This window comes from Rutidosis leptorrhynchoides, chromosome 4 (assembly GCF_046630445.1).
Source record: "Rutidosis leptorrhynchoides isolate AG116_Rl617_1_P2 chromosome 4, CSIRO_AGI_Rlap_v1, whole genome shotgun sequence".
In the NCBI taxonomy this organism is placed as follows: domain Eukaryota; kingdom Viridiplantae; phylum Streptophyta; class Magnoliopsida; order Asterales; family Asteraceae; genus Rutidosis; species Rutidosis leptorrhynchoides.
In genome coordinates, this window is record NC_092336.1 from 220,241,666 (window position 1) to 220,261,290 (window position 19,625).

The following is a 19,625-nucleotide window of genomic DNA, read 5'->3' on the forward strand; positions in this document are numbered from 1 at the left end:
CTTATTTATTACTCCGTAATAATTACTGTTATTATTATTATAATTATTTTAATTATTATTATTTATGTATTAGATTATTGGATACGGAATATAGATATCAGTATCAGTAATAAGTTGGATATATTAAAAAGTGGATGATCCATTGAGAAATTCTAGGAGTATTTTAACAGATTACACTTTACATTCCACTTCCATTATCATCAGTTCCATTATCATCGCACAGTCTCTTCAAAGTGGCAAACAACTTTTTGTGTGTGTGAGAGAGAGAGAAAAACAAACAAACAGTGTACTTCGATGCTCCTACAACTATCCCTGATTTTCATTAATTCAATTTCTTCAAAAATCAACATATACTTTTTCACAATTTGTCTCTAAATCAAAGATCTATCATCATCATGTCATCTTTGTTCAAAGAACTTGATTACTTACGTATCCCGTATGCTGATATCAAAGCTGCTACCAATAACTTTGACACCAAAAACAAAATCCAAAGGTTTAGTTTTATAAGATATCAGGTTATGTATGAGAGTAGTGTCCACAAAGGGGAACTATATCAGTTTGGTCAAAGGATCAATATTATTGTAGAACAAATTCCGAGTATAAAAGAAGAGCTCTTGAAATGGGTCTCAGTGCTTTCTCGTTTTAAGCATAAAAATATTCCCACTTTTGTTGGGTTTTGTTACGACAAGTACGACTGCGGTTACTTAGTTAGTGAGTGTGAATTTATGGAAAGTCTCGAACAAATACTAAGCATCACATCTGATCCAGATTACAGGTCAGAATATTGTTTAGACATCCGTGAAAACCTTACATGTTACCACATGTTGCAAATATGTTTGGGTGTTGCCCGAGCCTTGAGTCATATCCATGATTGTCATGCCATACACGGTGCTTTCAACAGCTATAGAATTCTTTTAGATAAAGATTTTGAGGCTAAGGTTGTTGGTTTATTTGAGAACCCTGAAGATATTCCTCGTATCAGATATACCTCATGCTACATTGACCCAGAGTTTGAAAGGACCAAAACTGTCACACCGAAAAGTGATGTGTATTCTTTCGGTGTGGTTTTGATTGACGTGTTTTGTCAGCAGTACGCATATCAACCCTGGCACTATCAGAAATTTCCGAAGATTCCTGAAATCGAGTATACACACTTTGATGATAATATATGCAAACAAATGAACTCAAAAGCATTGACCATTTTGCTAGAAACGCTTAATAAATGCTTGAATAATGAACGTGAAGAGCGCCCAGACATGGCCGAGGTTGTGAAACAACTTGAGGAAGCTTTATTTCTTCAATGGAAACATGAAAATCCGGTAAGCATATCATTTTTATTTGTAAACTTTTCTTTCTGTTGTTCTGTGTTATTAGATGGGCAAATCCGGATCCAAGATATTAATAATCAATAAAGTTTTGAGAGAAAAATGATATCTTTTTTAACCAATCAATTATTATGAGCATAATAGTCTCGTTTTTCTCAATAGATTGTTACATATTTATTAGTGGAGAAAACTAGTTCCAAACTGGTTAAGCCCAAGATATACTTAGAAACCGTTGTCTGTTTGTCTTGATGAATTAATAAGCAATCCCTCGAGCACTTGAACGCATGAACTTATTTTAACAGAAGTTCATTAAGAACGTTCATTATCGTCCTTTCTAGCACTTTAGCACAAGAAAGCTACATGACTCATATTCTTTTTGTTACAAATAATTGTTGCAGGAAATCATCAAGATTGGACTTGATGATGTGAAGTTAGCCACAGAGAATTTTGCTGAAAAATACCTTATTGGATCTGGTGGATATGGTAAGGTGTATAAAGCAAAACTTCCCATTTATGATCCTTTAATTTTGGAAATCCAAAGGATGAATCAAGAGGAAATTCCTAAGAATGAAATTCTTAAGAAACGCAACTTTTTTACAAAAGGGAAATTCTTAAGAAACGCAACTTTAATTTTGGGAGGGAAGAGCAAAAGGGAAATTCCTAAGAATGAAACTCCTAATAAGGAATGTCCTAAGAAACACCACACTGTAGCAATAAAACATATCTTAAAGGATGAAAATGGGCTAGGTAGACAAGGGTTCTTTCTAGAAATTGAAATGCTTCGTAGATGTAACCATCCCAACATAGTGTCACTTATCGGCTATTGTGATGAAGATTCTGAATTGATCCTTGTATATGAGTTTGTTCCAAATGGTTCACTTGATGATTATTTGGAAGGCAAAAAGAAAGAAACTTATCTTAACTGGGTTCAACGGATTAAAATTTGCCTTGATATTGCACATGGGTTGGATTATCTACACACAAAAATGAGTGATGAAAAAAGGATAATACATCGTGATATCAAAAGTGCCAACATATTATTGGGAACAAATTGGGAGGCCAAGATTGCTGACTTTGGGCTCTCTAAGTTCTACCGTGCGAATCAATTGGCAAGCACTATCGTGACAGATAGAATTGCAGGCACTGGTGTGTACTTGGATCCTGAATATTCGAAGACGGGTAAATTAAAAAAGCAATCAGACATATACTCATTCGGAGTTGTTTTATTCGAAGTATTCTCTGGAACATTGGCCTATGAAAAAATTTACACCGATGAAAATGACAAGGGACTTGCAGCGGTAGCACGGAGGCGCTTCTCCGAGGGAACACTAATGGAAATAGTAGACCCACAAGTAATGGAAGAAACTGAGGAACGTTGTTTTGGTATGAAGGTGGGACCTAATCAAGAGTCTCTGGAAACATTTGCAAAAATTGCAATTCAATGTTTAGCAGAAACTCAAGGGGAGCGACCAAAACTGACAGACATCACCAAGGAACTTGAAATTGCATTAAGCCTTCAAGTAAGTCAATGCTTTTAATCCAATACAATAATTATTGTTTTTGTATGCTTGACCTCTAAACAGTTGATAAAACTTTTTTATGTTAAAGTGGTAAAATAGTTAAACAATTAAAAGATGACCGGTGTAATCGATACCTTTTCTAGAAAATGGTTAAGCAAAGCTAACACTTTTTTCTTTTCTTTTTTTTTTTCTTTTTATTTTTTTTCTTTTTTTATTTTTTTTAACGGCAAGCTTTGCAAAGCTAAGTTAACACTAAATTATGGGCTCTAATCTTACAAAAAGAAAGTTGATGTTAGACTGGTAAAGTGCATGGATTATTACCATTATTAAACTTATTATTTATTACTTGTATCGGTATCAGTTTTATACCCTGTGTGATCTTTATTTATATAACTGTGTTTTGTCAATAATATAAAAATACCATTTGTCTATTTGGATCCCTGGTTGAAGGTCTTTTTAAACGTAAAAGATGAAGGTTTACAGAATGCTCCCAATGCTTTCATTCAAATTTTACTTTTCATCCTGTAAGTTCATAACTTACACATATAACCTTTATTTTGAAACTTCTTGCAAGGATGATCATTAAAGTATAGATCATTATAGTATTTGTTACATCAGATGTATATGATTTTCAAAAATGAACAAACAACAGTGAATTAATGTATTTAAAACGACAAAGAAAAACTTCTAAATTGTAAAGGTTCAAACAAAATATCATTTATAGTCGTATGAAATTTTATTTTTGATTTAATATAATTTAGTATTAATAATAATAAACTAATAATCATCTAAATCCTAAACAAAATACAACATATTTATCTATATCTAAAATTTCAAGGTGGGCATTTGTATGGTAGTAAATTGGAGGTCGATTTTGTTAATTATGTATACATAATGTAAGTCAACAAAAGTCACGGAAAGGTCCACCAATGATAGCAATTCTCGCTCTACCTATCTCTTAATCCCTCATTCGACTAATCAGTGATCCTACCTAACACAAATGTCGCTGAAATAGGGGATTGTTAAATGAAATGAAAAGCTTGTAAGTTTTCTCGATATGATGTCTTAATTTTCCGTAGAATTCGTTACATTGCCATACAGTAAAAACTTGAGTAAGTTATCATGTTATCATGTTATCAAGTATCTCATGGTTCACAGGAAACGCGCAAGGACATTCTTGAATTTTCACTAGAGGACATGCAATTGGCCACCGAAAACTTTAGTGAAAAAAATTTCATTAAAAATGAAGGGTTTGGGATGTTATATCGAGGAGAAGTTTTAGATGACATTGGATGTAAAATTCCAGTCATTTTAAAGGTCACCAAATCTTCAGAAGAAGATAATTTTTTAAGAGAGCTTGAAATCCTCTTTGGGCATAAACACGAAAATATTATTGGCATTGTTGGTTATTGCAAGGAAAAGGGTGATAAAATTATCGTTTATGAAAATTATGAAAATGCATATAACGTAAATACTCTCAATAGCCATGTGAATGATGTTAGTCTTACATGGACAAAAAGACTTGAGATATGCTTAGGCATTGCAAACGGGTTAAAATTTCTTCATAAAGGTTTTGCAAGACAACAATCGGTTGTACATAGAGATATTAAAAGCGCTAATATCATACTAAATGGAGATTGGAGTCCAAAATTATGTGGTTTTGGGTTTTCTTTGATAATTCGTAAAAATCAAGAGATGGAGTATTTCGTTAATGATGTTCCAGGGTCACTCGACTATTGTGATCCCGTGTATTGTGATCCCGTCTACTGGAAAACTGGGTTTTTAACTAAAGAATCTGATATTTATTCCTTCGGTGTGGTTTTATTTGAGATGTTGTGTGGAACACTTGCATGTGTAAAGGATTTTAGAGAATCTAAGCAATTTCAAGACTTCTTAGTTGATGAGATTGTTTTAGAGGGTATTAAGGAACAAGTTGAAGCCAAATCGCTAGCTACATTTGGAAGGATTGCCTATCAATGCTTGCATGAAGAGCCAGAAAAACGACCAAAAGCGGATGAAGTATATATGCAACTCAAGAAAGCATTAGATATCCAAGTAAGATTTCACAATTTACAATTTTTCCGTATTTCAACAAATTAAATGGCAATCATTATTTGCAAATAAAATTGGAACTATCTAGAATTAAACAAACATATAAAAAGTGATTAAAAACACATATGTTTTTAATAAATAAACATTTTCAGGTGTTGAACGATAGATTGGCTGTCAAAAAAGATTTGTATTCGTTGAAACTCGAAGAAGGAGGTGATCTGAGTGACCATATTGTCACCTTTAAGCGATTAGTTTCGAAGTTGTCCACCATAAATGAGATTATAAAAGAAGAGGACTTGGCACTATATATGTTGTTATCATTACCAAAATCGTACAAACGATTCGTGGACAATATGTCAACTGGAATCACCAGCTTGAAACTTCGAGACGTACTTCAGAAGTTAGGCGACAAGAACTATACAAACGAGATCTCTTATGTGTGAAGCATCCATTAGCTACATAGGTTGTCAGAATTGTTTCAACTTTCAATCATGGTACGAACATATAAGTCCCTAGAGACAGCTTGATTACGTTAAGTGGTTATTTAAGTTAAATTTGCTGCATTTTTTTTTTTTTTTTTTTTTTTTTTTTTTTTTGGCACAATTTTTCAACTATGTAGATGAGTGATTGTAGTCAAACCATATACCTCAACAAGGGAAACATGAATACTAATACTAATTAAATACAAAGTAGTTAAGTACTAGGGGCATTACACATACACGCCAGCATATGTGGTTAGTGGTTACATGGTAGACCTATTATAATGCCGACGTAATCATCATTTTTCAGCCTCCTATATATGAACATCATGATCTCTGATGTTCATGACCTGTAAATCAAACGCCAGTAAAACAAACATGTATTGAGTATGACTTTACTTTCCTAATATATTGGGGAAATTGATCAAAATACACTTTTTTTTTAGGCTTCAAACAAAATACACTTTTTTTTTTAAATTGTCTTTTTACACCATTCGGTAGACGGGTTTCCGTCTACCACCTTTATCTGTCGTCTACTACCATTTTTACAAAGTAGTCGACGGTGAGATAAAGGTGGTAGACGAATTCCCGTCTACTGGCAGGGTTAGTAGACAGCGAGAACAAAGCAGTAGACAGACATTTACAAAGTAGTCGACCGTCTACTGCCTTGTTGTTGCTGTCTACTGCCTTGTAGACACTAACAAGACAGTAGACAGGAAAACAACAAGGCAGTAGACAGCAACAACAAGGCAGTACCACCTTTATCTGTCGTCTACTACCATTTTTACAAAGTAGTCGACGGTGAGATAAAGGTGGTAGACAGAATTTACATAGTAGTCGACCGTCTACTGCCTTGTTGTTGCTGTCTACTGCCTTGTAGACACTACAAGGCAGTAGACAGCAACAACAAGGCAGTAGACGGTCGACTACTTTGTAAATGTCTGTCTACTGCTTTGTTCTCGCTGTCTACTAAACCTGCCAGTAGACGGGAATTCTGTCTACCACCTTTATCTCACCGTCGACTACTTTGTAAAAATGGTAGTAGACGACAGATAAAAGTGGTAGACGGAATCCCGTCTACCGAATGGTGTAAAAAGACAATTTTTTAAAAAAAAATGTATTTTGTTTGAAGCCTAAAAAAAAGTGTATTTTGAACAATTTCCCAATATATTGTGTGTAAAAATCTAATTAGTGATTTGAGTTGTAATCTAATTTAGGTTTTTATTGTGTCGTGCTTATAAATAGGAGTTTTTTGTTGGGTTTAGGTGAAGAGGTTGAGGGGAAAAAAAGAAGAAGAAGAGTTTATTAGAGTCATCTCCTTTCATCTCGTGTGGTGTGTTAGGGTAATCTTGAAAGCCCAAGTTTTGACCCACAATTGTAGCAGTCCAATCAAATAAGCTTAGCCCAAACTGAATGTTGCTGAGCATATTATGAAATAGCAGTTGGAAATTAAAGTGCACGTGAAGCTAGAATTGGTATTCTAGTGAAACCAAAATTCCAGGGATAAAGAGTGGGTCATAGCTTGAAAATATGAGAAATATTTAGTGGGTCGTACGTGGGTCATAGCATGCATTCTATGGAGTCTTTTTAGCACATAAAAAATAAAAGAGCAGAGCAAAATATTAGCCTGATGTAGTCAATTGTGTTTTTTTTGTGTTGTTTATACTCAATTAAAATTGAGTGTATTGTATGAATGTTCGAACATGGTGGCCTTGGTAATTTAATAACGACGACGAATTCCGTTATTGTAATCGTAGAGTGGTGTGAGGATATTATAAAGAGAAAATTGGATAAATGGTCCATGTGGTTTACATGAAATGGGGTAAATGGTCCCTGATGTTCATTTACGAGGTTCGTAGTCCTTGTGGTTTACATGTCCGGTGTAAATGGTCCCAATTTCTGACGGTCGTTTATTTCTTCCGTCAAGTGGAAACACGTGACAAACACGTGATGGGTAAAATCGTCCGTTTACATTCTTCTTTTAAGAGAAAATTGGACCATTGGTCCCTGTGATTTACATGAAATGGGGTATTTGGTCCATGAACTTCAAAATTAAAAAATGATTTCTCACAAAATTAAAAAATCATATTTAACCCACCTTCATCTTTCCACCCATGATTTCTCTTTCCCTCTTTCCTCTCTTTCACCGAATATGACATGAAGATAGAAAAAAAAGAATATGTTTGCACAAAATTAAAACACATTACATCGAAAGTTGACAGGCATGCATCCCATTTCATAATATATCAAACTATCAACGACTTAATAATAATTTTAATGAACTCAACGACTCGAATGCAACGTCTTTTGAAATATGTCACGAATGACTCCAAGTAATATCCTTAAAATGAGCAAATACACAGCGGAAGATTTCTTTCATACCTGAGAATAAACATGCTTTAAAGTGTCAACCAAAAGGTTGGTGAGTTCATTAGTTTATCATAGATAATCATTTCATAATTTTAATAGACCACAAGATTTCATATTTCCATTTCTCATAAACATACGTCCCATGCATAGAGACAAAAATATTATTCATATTGATTGAACATCTGGTAACCGACATTAACAAGATGCATATAAGAATATCCCCTATCATTCCGGGAAATCCTTCGGACATGATAAAACAACATCGAAGTACTAAAGCATCCGGTACTTTGGATGGGGTTCGTTAGGCCCAATAGATCTATCTTTAGGATTCGCGTCAATTTGGAGATCGGTTTCCAAATTCTTAGGTTACCAAGCAAAAAGGGGCATATTCGGCTTCGATCATTCAACCATATAATGTAGTTTCGATTACTTGTGTCTATTTCGTAAAATATTTATAAAATTTGCGCATGTATTCTCAGCCCAAAAATATAAAGGGTAAAAAGGCAAATGAAACTCACCTAATGTATTTTGTAGTAAAAATACATATGACTACATTGAACAACTAAATAATGCAGGGTTGGCCTCGGATTTACGAACCTATATCATTTGTATATATATTAATACATATCCTTGTAGCCGAACAATTATATGTATCTATATTATTATTAATGATAAAACTTTATATTAGTAACTTATATTTTTCGTTATTAATATATATTCATTTTTTTATATAAAAAAAGATAATTTTGTTACGTTATATGTATTAAATATTTTATATATATCATTCGTTGTTAAAATAGTAATTATAATAATACTAACATAATATTAGTAGTGATTAAAATAATAATAATAATAATAATACTAATATTAATAATAATGATAATGATATTAACGATTCTATTAATAATAATATTAATATTAATGTTTGTTTTAATAATAAATTTTATAATGATGTTAATAACAGAAATTTTAAATAAAATAAAAAGTTTATTAATAATGATAATGAAAATAATAATTCTTATAATAATATATAATACTTAATAATAATAGTTATCATAGTAATTTCGTTACTAGTGATAATATTAACAACAATACTTATGTTAATCATAATCCTAATCTTCATATTTAGTTTATAAACTAATAATTAAAGTTTCTGTAACATCAATTCGTAATCCTAATCGTAATAATAGTAGTAATACTTATAGTAATAACAATGATAAATATGATATTAATAATTATAATTATAATTATATTGATAATACTAAAATTTATAAAATGATATAAATTTTAATATTATTACAGATAATATTAATAATAATCCTAATATGTTAATAATAGTCATACTAGTAATAACCATAATAATAATATTTCTAGTTATTCTAATAAACATATAAATGATATTAGTAATAATAACAATTTAACAACAACAATAATTAATAATAATAATAATAATAATAATAATAATAATAATAATAATAATAATAATAATAATAATAATAATAATAATAATAATAATAATAATAACAACAAAAATCACTACCTCTCAAAATAGGCTGAAAAGTAAAAAGATGCCACCAGCGGGACTCGAACCCGAGACCTCTCAATAACCCAACAAGCACACTGACCACTAAACTAAATTCGTTTTTCTGACTTTATAACCCACCTGTATATATATAACCAGTATTTATTTCGTTCTATACCCATCTTCTTCTCCAATTTACTAGTGACCAGATAGCTAATGGAAACCAACATGACGAGTTTGCAAATAAATTAGGACTTAATATCCAACATAATAACACTTATTTATGATTAATTGGTTTGAGAAGAAAAAAAAATAAAAAAAAGAACAAGAACTGCCTGCGGCAGTCGCTGCATAAAAGAAAAAAAAATTTGTTTTTCGATTTTAAAAACGTTTTAGCTAATACTTGTAACATAAATTGTGTTTCAAATACTTCATAGAAACTTTCTCAATCATTAATCGATCCAAAGACTTCAAAACGAATTCGAATTTGACTTAAGAACATTTGTTGACTTTTTGAATCATAAACTTTGACTCGAGAATTAGTCATCAATCGAATGAATTTGAGGTTGTAAATTTGCAGGTAGTTTGAGTAAAAGAATCCTAAAAACATTGCAATTTTAGTTTGTGAAGATTGATGCGTTTTTGAGTTATGGATAAAAAGGTTACTCGCGAACAGAGGGAGGGAACTGGTAAGTTTCTTCTATTTTTCTGTTTTTCATATCACCAATTGCAGTCAGAGATGTATATATAAAGCATAATTGAACGTTTAATATAGCAGCAATAATCGAGTTTTGTCTTGTAACATCTGGGATCGACAAAATTAGTTCACGGAGGAAAAGAAAACAAAAATAAAAATAAAATAATACGGAGTAGTAGATGGTTGTTATCGGGTCCATCAAGGAAGAAAACAAATAATACTGCGTATGTTAAATGGATCAAATATTTGACCGGTAACCTTTTCACTTGCTTTAGACTTTATTAAATTAGAATTTCCCCATGTTACCCACTATCAAAAATGTAATAGTGTGTGGGGTATCTCTTGATGAGATTGTTGACCAAAACACAAAAATAATAGTAGTAAAAGATTGTCGACCAAACACAAAAATAATATTAATAAAACGGGTGTGACCTTGTAGCAACGAATGTTTGCAATCATCTTAGTGTACATCATGGGTTTTCGATTTGTTGTAAGTTGAACCCGCATGAGCAGCAATATGGTTGTCCTAATCATGTTGAGTTTGGTTTGTAATCGATCCAAGTAGGAGCAATAGGGTCTTTCAAGGGTTGTTGTAAAGGTGGTGATTCATCGGGTGGTGTGTGGTGACGGAGAACTGTGTTGATAATATAAAAGTGGCCGGTGTTCTTAAGAAGGAGAAAGTGTTGCGTGCTTGTTGTTTGGTGGTAGTTAGTAATATGCATTGCACTTGCATATCTGTGTATATATCCATTCGTATTTTGTATATGTGTATATATATTGGATTATATCCTGTATATAACAATATTCATATATCTATAATTGTATACCTCTTTTATTTATAATTCTATATTTAATTAATTAATATTAATAATTAATGTTAGTAATAATCACTCATTAACAAAAATATTAATAATAATAATGGTTTTGCAAGACAACAATCGGTTGTACATAGAGATATTAAAAGCGCTAATATCATACTAAATGGAGATTGGAGTCCAAAATTATGTGGTTTTGGGTTTTCTTTGATAATTCGTAAAAATCAAGAGATGGAGTATTTCGTTAATGATGTTCCAGGGTCACTCGACTATTGTGATCCCGTGTATTGTGATCCCGTCTACTGGAAAACTGGGTTTTTAACTAAAGAATCTGATATTTATTCCTTCGGTGTGGTTTTATTTGAGATGTTGTGTGGAACACTTGCATGTGTAAAGGATTTTAGAGAATCTAAGCAATTTCAAGACTTCTTAGTTGATGAGATTGTTTTAGAGGGTATTAAGGAACAAGTTGAAGCCAAATCGCTAGCTACATTTGGAAGGATTGCCTATCAATGCTTGCATGAAGAGCCAGAAAAACGACCAAAAGCGGATGAAGTATATATGCAACTCAAGAAAGCATTAGATATCCAAGTAAGATTTCACAATTTACAATTTTTCCGTATTTCAACAAATTAAATGGCAATCATTATTTGCAAATAAAATTGGAACTATCTAGAATTAAACAAACATATAAAAAGTGATTAAAAACACATATGTTTTTAATAAATAAACATTTTCAGGTGTTGAACGATAGATTGGCTGTCAAAAAAGATTTGTATTCGTTGAAACTCGAAGAAGGAGGTGATCTGAGTGACCATATTGTCACCTTTAATCGATTAGTTTCGAAGTTGTCCACCATAAATGAGATTATAAAAGAAGAGGACTTGGCACTATATATGTTGTTATCATTACCAAAATCGTACAAACGATTCGTGGACAATATGTCAACTGGAATCACCAGCTTGAAACTTCGAGACGTACTTCAGAAGTTAGTCGACAAGAACTATATAAACGAGATCTCTTATGTGTGAAGCATCCATTAGCTACATAGGTTGTCAGAATTGTTTCAACTTTCAATCATGGTACGAACATATAAGTCCCTAGAGACAGCTTGATTACGTTAAGTGGTTATTTAAGTTAAATTTGCTGCATTTTTTTTTTTTTTTTTTTTGGCACAATTTTTCAACTATGTAGATGAGTGATTGTAGTCAAACCATATACCTCAACAAGGGAAACATGAATACTAATACTAATTAAATACAAAGTAGTTAAGTACTAGGGGCATTACACATACACGCCAGCATATGTGGTTAGTGGTTACATGGTAGACCTATTATAATGCCGACGTAATCATCATTTTTCAGCCTCCTATATATGAACATCATGATCTCTGATGTTCATGACCTGTAAATCAAACGCCAGTAAAACAAACATGTATTGAGTATGACTTTACTTTCCTAATATATCGGGGAAATTGATCAAAATACACTTTTTTTTTTAGGCTTCAAACAAAATACACTTTTTTTTTTAAATTGTCTTTTTACACCATTCGGTAGACGGGATTCCGTCTACCACCTTTATATGTCGTCTACTACCATTTTTACAAAGTAGTCGACGGTGAGATAAAGGTGGTAGACGAATTCCCATCTACTGGCAGGATTAGTAGACAGCGAGAACAAAGCAGTAGACAGACATTTACAAAGTAGTCGACCGTCTACTGCCTTGTTGTTGCTGTCTACTGCCTTGTTGTTGCTGTCTACTGCCTTGTAGACACTAACAAGGCAGTAGACAGCAACAACAAGGCAGTAGACAGCAACAACAAGGCAGTACCACCTTTATCTGTCGTCTACTACCATTTTTACAAAGTAGTCGACGGTGAGATAAAGGTGGTAGACAGAATTTACAAAGTAGTCGACCGTCTACTGCCTTGTTGTTGCTGTCTACTGCCTTGTTGTTGCTGTCTACTGCCTTGTAGACACTCACAAGGCAGTAGACAGCAACAACAAGGCAGTAGACGGTCGACTACTTTGTAAATGTCTGTCTACTGCTTTGTTCTCGCTGTCTACTAACCCTGCCAGTAGACGGGAATTCTGTCTACCACCTTTATCTCACCGTCGACTACTTTGTAAAAATGGTAGTAGGCGACAGATAAAAGTGGTAGACGGAATCCCGTCTACCGAATGGTGTAAAAAGACAATTTTAAAAAAAAATGTATTTTGTTTAAAGCCTAAAAAAAAGTGTATTTTGAACAATTTCCCAATATATTGTGTGTAAAAATCTAATTAGTGATTTGAGTTGTAATCTAATTTAGGTTTTTATTGTGTCGTGCTTATAAATAGGAGTTTTTTGTTGGGTTTAGGTGAAGAGGTTGAGGGGGGAAAAAAAAGAAGAAGAGTTTATTAGAGTCATCTCCTTTCATCTCGTGTGGTGTGTTAGGGTAATCTTGAAAGCCCAAGTTTTGTCCCACAATTGTAGCAGTCCAATCAAATAAGCTTAGCCCAAACTGAATGTTGCTGAGCATATTATGAAATAGCAGTTGGAAATTAAAGTGCACGTGAAGCTAGAATTGGTATTCTAGTGAAACCAAAATTCCAGGGATAAAGAGTGGGTCATAGCTTGAAAATATGAGAAATATTTAGTGGGTCGTACGTGGGTTATAGCATGCATTCTATGGAGTCTTTTTAGCACATAAAAAATAAAAGAGCAGAGCAAAATATTAGCCTGATGTAGTCAATTGTGTTTTTTGTGTGTGTTGTTTATACTCAATTAAAATTGAGTGTATTGTATGAATGTTCGAACATGGTGGCCTTGGTAATTTAATAACGACGACGAATTCCGTTATTGTAATCGTAGAGTGGTGTGAGGATATTATAAAGAGAAAATTGGATAAATGGTCCATGTGGTTTACATGAAATGGGGTAAATGGTCCCTGATGTTCATTTTCGAGGTTCGTGGTCCTTGTGGTTTACATGTCCGGTGTAAATGGTCCCAATTTCTGACGGTCGTTTATTTCTTCCGTCAAGTGGAAACACGTGACAAACACGTGATGGGTAAAATCGTCCATTTACATTCTTCTTTTAAGAGAAAATTGGACCATTGGTCCCTGTGATTTACATGAAATGGGGTATTTGGTTCATGAACTTCAAAATTAAAAAATGATTTCTCACAAAATTAAAAAAATCATATTTAACCCACCTTCATCTTTCCACCCATGATTTCTCTTTCCCTCTTTCCTCTCTTTCACCGATTATGACATGAAGATAGAAAAAAAAGAATATGTTTGCACAAAATTAAAACACATTACATCGAAAGTTGACAGGCATGCATCCCATTTCATAATATATCAAACTATCAACGACTTAATAATAATTTTGATGAACTCAACGACTCGAATGCAACGTCTTTTGAAATATGTCATGAATGACTCCAAGTAATATCCTTAAAATGAGCAAATACACAGCGGAAGATTTCTTTCATACCTGAGAATAAACATGCTTTAAAGTGTCAACCAAAAGGTTGGTGAGTTCATTAGTTTATCATAGATAATCATTTCATAATTTTAATAGACCACAAGATTTCATATTTCCATTTCTCATAAACATACGTCCCATGCATAGAGACAAAAATATCATTCATATTGATTGAACATCTGGTAACCGACATTAACAAGATGCATATAAGAATATCCCCTATCATTCCGGGAAATCCTTCGGACATGATAAAACAACATCGAAGTACTAAAGCATCCGGTACTTTGGATGGGGTTCGTTAGGCCCAATAGATCTATCTTTAGGATTCGCGTCAATTTGGAGATCGGTTTCCAAATTCTTAGGTTACCAAGCAAAAAGGGGCATATTCGGCTTCGATCAATCAACCATATAATGTAGTTTCGATTACTTGTGTCTATTTCGTAAAATATTTATAAAATTTGCGCATGTATTCTCAGCCCAAAAATATAAAGGGTAAAAAGGAAAATGAAACTCACCTAATGTATTTTGTAGTAAAAATACATATGACTACATTGAACAACTGAATAATGCAGGGTTGGCCTCGGATTTACGAACCTATATCATTTGTATATATATTAATACATATCCTTGTAGCCGAACAATTATATGTATCTATATTATTATTAATGATAAAACTTTATATTAGTAACTTATATTTTTCGTTATTAATATATATTCATTTTTTTATATAAAAAATAAATAAATTTTGTTACGTTATATGTATTAAATATTTTATATATATCATTCGTTGTTAAAATAGTAATTATAATAATACTAACATAATATTAGTAGTGATTAAAATAATAATAATAATAATAATACTAATATTAATAATAATGATAATGATATTAACGATTCTATTAATAATAATATTAATATTAATGTTTGTTTTAATAATAAATTTTATAATGATGTTAATAACAGAAATTTTAAATAAAATAAAAAGTTTATTAATAATGATAATGAAAATAATAATTCTTATAATAATATATAATACTTAATAATAATAGTTATTATAGTAATTTCGTTACTAGTGATAATATTAACAACAATACTTATGTTAATCATAATCCTAATCTTCATATTTAGTTTATAAACTAATAATTAAAGTTTCTGTAACATCAATTCGTAATCCTAATCGTAATAATAGTAGTAATACTTATAGTAATAACAATGATAAATATGATATTAATAATTATAATTATAATTATATTGATAATACTAATATTTATAAAATGATACAAATTTTAATATTATTACAGATAATATTAATAATAATCCTAATATGTTAATAATAGTCATACTAGTAATAACCATAATAATAATATTTCTAGTTATTCTAATAAACATATAAATGATATTAGTAATAATAACAATTTAACAACAACAATAATTAATAATAATAATAATAATAATAATAATAATAATAATAATAATAATAATAATAATAATAATAATAATAATAATAATAATAATAGTAATAATAATAATAATAATAATAATAATAATAATAATAATAATAATAATAATAATAATAATAATAATAATAATAATAATAATAATAATAATAATAATAATAATAATAATAATAATAATAATAATAACAACAACAACAACAAAAATCACTACCTCTCAAAATAGGCTGAAAAGTAAAAAGATGCCACCAGCGGGACTCGAACCGAGACCTCTCAATAACCCAACAAGCACACTGACCACTAAACTAAATTCGTTTTTCTGACTTTATAACCCACATGTATATATATAACCAGTATTTATTTCGTTCTATACCCATCTTCTTCTCCAATTTACTAGTGACCAGATAGCTAATGGAAACCAACATGACGAGTTTGCAAATAAATTAGGACTTAATATCCAACATAATAACACTTATTTATGATTAATTGGTTTGAGAAGAAAAAAAAATAAAAAAAAGAACAAGAACTGCCTGCGGCAGTCGCTGCATAAAAGAAAAAAAAATTGTTTTTCGATTTTAAAAACGTTTTAGCTAATACTTGTAACATAAATTGTGTTTCAAATACTTCATAGAAACTTTCTCAATCATTAATCGATCCAAAGACTTCAAAATGAATTCGAATTTGACTTAAGAACATTTGTTGACTTTTTGAATCATAAACTTTGACTCGAGAATTAGTCATCAATCGAATGAATTTGAGGTTGTAAATTTGCAGGTAGTTTGAGTACAAGAATCCTAAAAACATTGCAATTTTAGTTTGTGAAGATTGATGCATTTTTGAGTTATGGATAAAAAGGTTACTCGCGAACAGAGGGAGGGAACTGGTAAGTTTATTCTATTTTTCTGTTTTTCATATCACCAATTGCAGTCAGAGATGTATATATAAAGCATAATTGAACGTTTAAGATAGCAGCAATAATCGAGTTTTGTCTTGTAACATCTGGGATCGACAAAATTAGTTCACGGAGGAAAAGAAAACAAAAATAAAAATAAAATAATACGGAGTAGTAGATGGTTGTTATCGGGTCCATCAAGGAAGAAAACAAATAATACTACGTATGTTAAATGGATCAAATATTTGACCGGTAACCTTTTCACTTGCTTTAGACTTTATTAAATTAGAATTTCCCCATGTTACCCACTATCAAAAATGTAATAGTGTGTGGGGTATCTCTTGATGAGATTGTTGACCAAAACACAAAAATAATAGTAGTAAAAGATTGTCGACCAAACACAAAAATAATATTAATAAAACGGGTGTGACCTTGTAGCAACGAATGTTTGCAATCATCTTAGTGTACATGATGGGTTTTCGATTTGTTGTAAGTTGAACCCGCATGAGCAGCAATATGGTTGTCCTAATCATGTTGGGTTTGGTTTGTAATCGATCCATGTAGGAGCAATAGGGTCTTTCAAGGGTTGTTGTAAAGGTGGTGATTCATCGGGTGGTGTGTGGTGACGGAGAACTGTGTTGATAATATAAAAGTGGCCGGTGTTCTTAAGAAGGAGAAAGTGTTGCGTGCTTGTTGTTTGGTGGTAGTTAGTAATATGCATTGCACTTGCATATCTGTGTATATATCCATTCGTATTTTGTATATGTGTATATTTATTGGATGATATCCTGTATATAACAATATTCATATATCTATAATTGTATACCTCTTTTATTTATAATTCTATATTTAATTAATTAATATTAATAATTAATATTAGTAATAATCACTCATTAACAAAAATATTAATAATAATAATGGATAAAAATTTAATAATATCAATAATACCAATAATAGATTAAATAATAATAATAATAATGTTAATGATGCAAATAATAAATTGTATTATTTTCTAATATTATTCATAATGATAGTAATGATTTTAATGATAATGATAATACAAAAATAATACCATTATTTATATTCATGTTTGTATATACATATATATATATATATATATATATATATATATATATATATATATATATATATATATATATATATATATATATATATATATATATATACATGCATATATTTATTTATAAACAACAGTTCGTGAATCGTCGGGAATGGTCAAAAGGGTAAATGCATTTATGTAAACTTTTCCAAAATTTTGAGACTCAACTTTACTGACTTTGCTTATCGTCTTGGAAACGTATAAAGATTTTAAATTTGGTCGGAAATTCCCGGGTCATCACAGTACCTACTCGTTAAAGAAATTTCGTCCCGAAATTTGAGTGAGGTCGTCATAGCTAACAATAAAAATGTTTTCATGACGAATATGAGTTGATAAATTGAGTTTTATCATTATTGAGTAATATGAATAAAACAATTCGATTATTCGAAGGGTACTAATGAAGCTATCACAAAAGAGTGAAATGACTAAATGCAGATTCGTCTTGTCTGGTGACGTAGTTACTATTAAATTCCGGAATTCAAAGGATTTAAAGAAAAATCTTTGAAATCTAAAAGATTTGATTCTTCGACGAATAAGGAAAGTAAGATCTCTATAATTAAATACGGTGATCTGCCTCGATTACTCTGTCTGATATTTCCATTATAAATTAAACTCTTCCGTTCCATTATCCTCACCATTCCTATACTTTCTTTCTTAGTTCATATATCCAAAAGATTGTGAAAATGCTTAATCCCGTTCTAATCCTTGATATTTTCTAATTATCATTTCTGTCATCCTTCTTTTCAATCTTCCATCAGAAAAATCCGTTTACTTCTACTATTACCTTGGGGTGATACTATTCTTAATTATACAGTGTCTTTATATTGCTATTCGTATTAATATCCATGGTTTGTAACCTCTGTGTTGTTATTGGGCTTTATATTTTCTCTTATATTTTGGAGCTCTTTGCCTTTTTATTATCTTCTCGACCTACAGTTAAGCAAGTAATGGTCCAGAATTTGTAGGTATGAAGTTTCAAATGAACGTAATGTTCTAAACAAGAAAGGACGTAATAGCACGATTTGATTTGTCAAATTACCAGAATCACTGAGAATAGAACTATCAAGAATATACTTTCTTGATATGTTCAGAAGTTAATCAGAATGAAAGAGTTATGTAACATGGCACATGATGACGTTATAATCTATGAATCATCATGTTCCATTTAGAAACTCAGCATGACTTATTGTAATATAATCACGTTGATCAAGTGTCATTATATTATACTAACTCATGCATCAATTTCCAACACTACTTCAAAATCATTCATAATTTAAACTCGAATTTTAAAGAAATTTAGAAACTAAAGTAGTTTTCTTGATGATGTAATATAGATAGCACAAAGAGATAAATAATTTCGGACGAGAATATTTAGAAAATATCTTCAGAAATATCGAAGATATTTATGATGATATTTCGGAATTTCTAAGTTCGATGGTTGATGAAGAAAGGTTTTTCGCAAGATTTTAACATGAGTACGGAGCAAGATATTCGTTGAAGGTTTCATCGGATCCAGAATTACCTGGATTCTTTGAATATATGGTATGGTCCTTGTATTTGTCCTTGGTCTCCTTCGTGGTTAGCTCAATCCGTTTTCCAATTCTAACTTTTCTGAGCTTTGCCAACATACAATTCTTTATCATAAACTTTTGGCTGTTGAGGTCGTTTACAGTTTTTGTTGCTTCATTCAACTTTTCAAAATTCAGAACATTAATTCGCAGACTGGGTGCTTTTCAAAATTTAAGAATGGAAGATCATAGTTCTAAGAGATAAATGTTATATGGATACATATAACTGTTGATGTGGAAACGTTGCGAGACTCACAATACAGATTTACTGATTCCCGGTAATTGGTATGGCAATTCTTGTTACAAGATGCGGATGAGTATGTTATGAGACTTCAATAGAT

General features: G+C 31.2%; 2 protein-coding genes across 2 annotated transcripts; both read left to right on the forward strand.

Annotated features, from left to right (window-relative positions):
- The first annotated feature begins 266 nt into the window (after window positions 1-266).
- On the forward strand, window positions 267-5,460 carry LOC139841423 (receptor like protein kinase S.2-like). The gene is made up of 4 exons (XM_071831641.1): window positions 267-1,319; window positions 1,724-2,845; window positions 4,004-4,900; window positions 5,050-5,460. The coding sequence occupies exons 1-4, from the start codon at window positions 396-398 to the stop codon at window positions 5,338-5,340; spliced, it is 3,234 nt and encodes a 1,077-aa protein (XP_071687742.1). The 5' UTR covers window positions 267-395; the 3' UTR covers window positions 5,341-5,460.
- Window positions 5,461-10,886: 5,426 nt separating this feature from the next.
- On the forward strand, window positions 10,887-11,943 carry LOC139844134 (probable serine/threonine-protein kinase PBL1). Its single transcript, XM_071834345.1, has 2 exons — window positions 10,887-11,371; window positions 11,521-11,943. The coding sequence occupies exons 1-2, from the start codon at window positions 11,012-11,014 to the stop codon at window positions 11,809-11,811; spliced, it is 651 nt and encodes a 216-aa protein (XP_071690446.1). The 5' UTR covers window positions 10,887-11,011; the 3' UTR covers window positions 11,812-11,943.
- The last annotated feature ends 7,682 nt before the right edge of the window (window positions 11,944-19,625 follow it).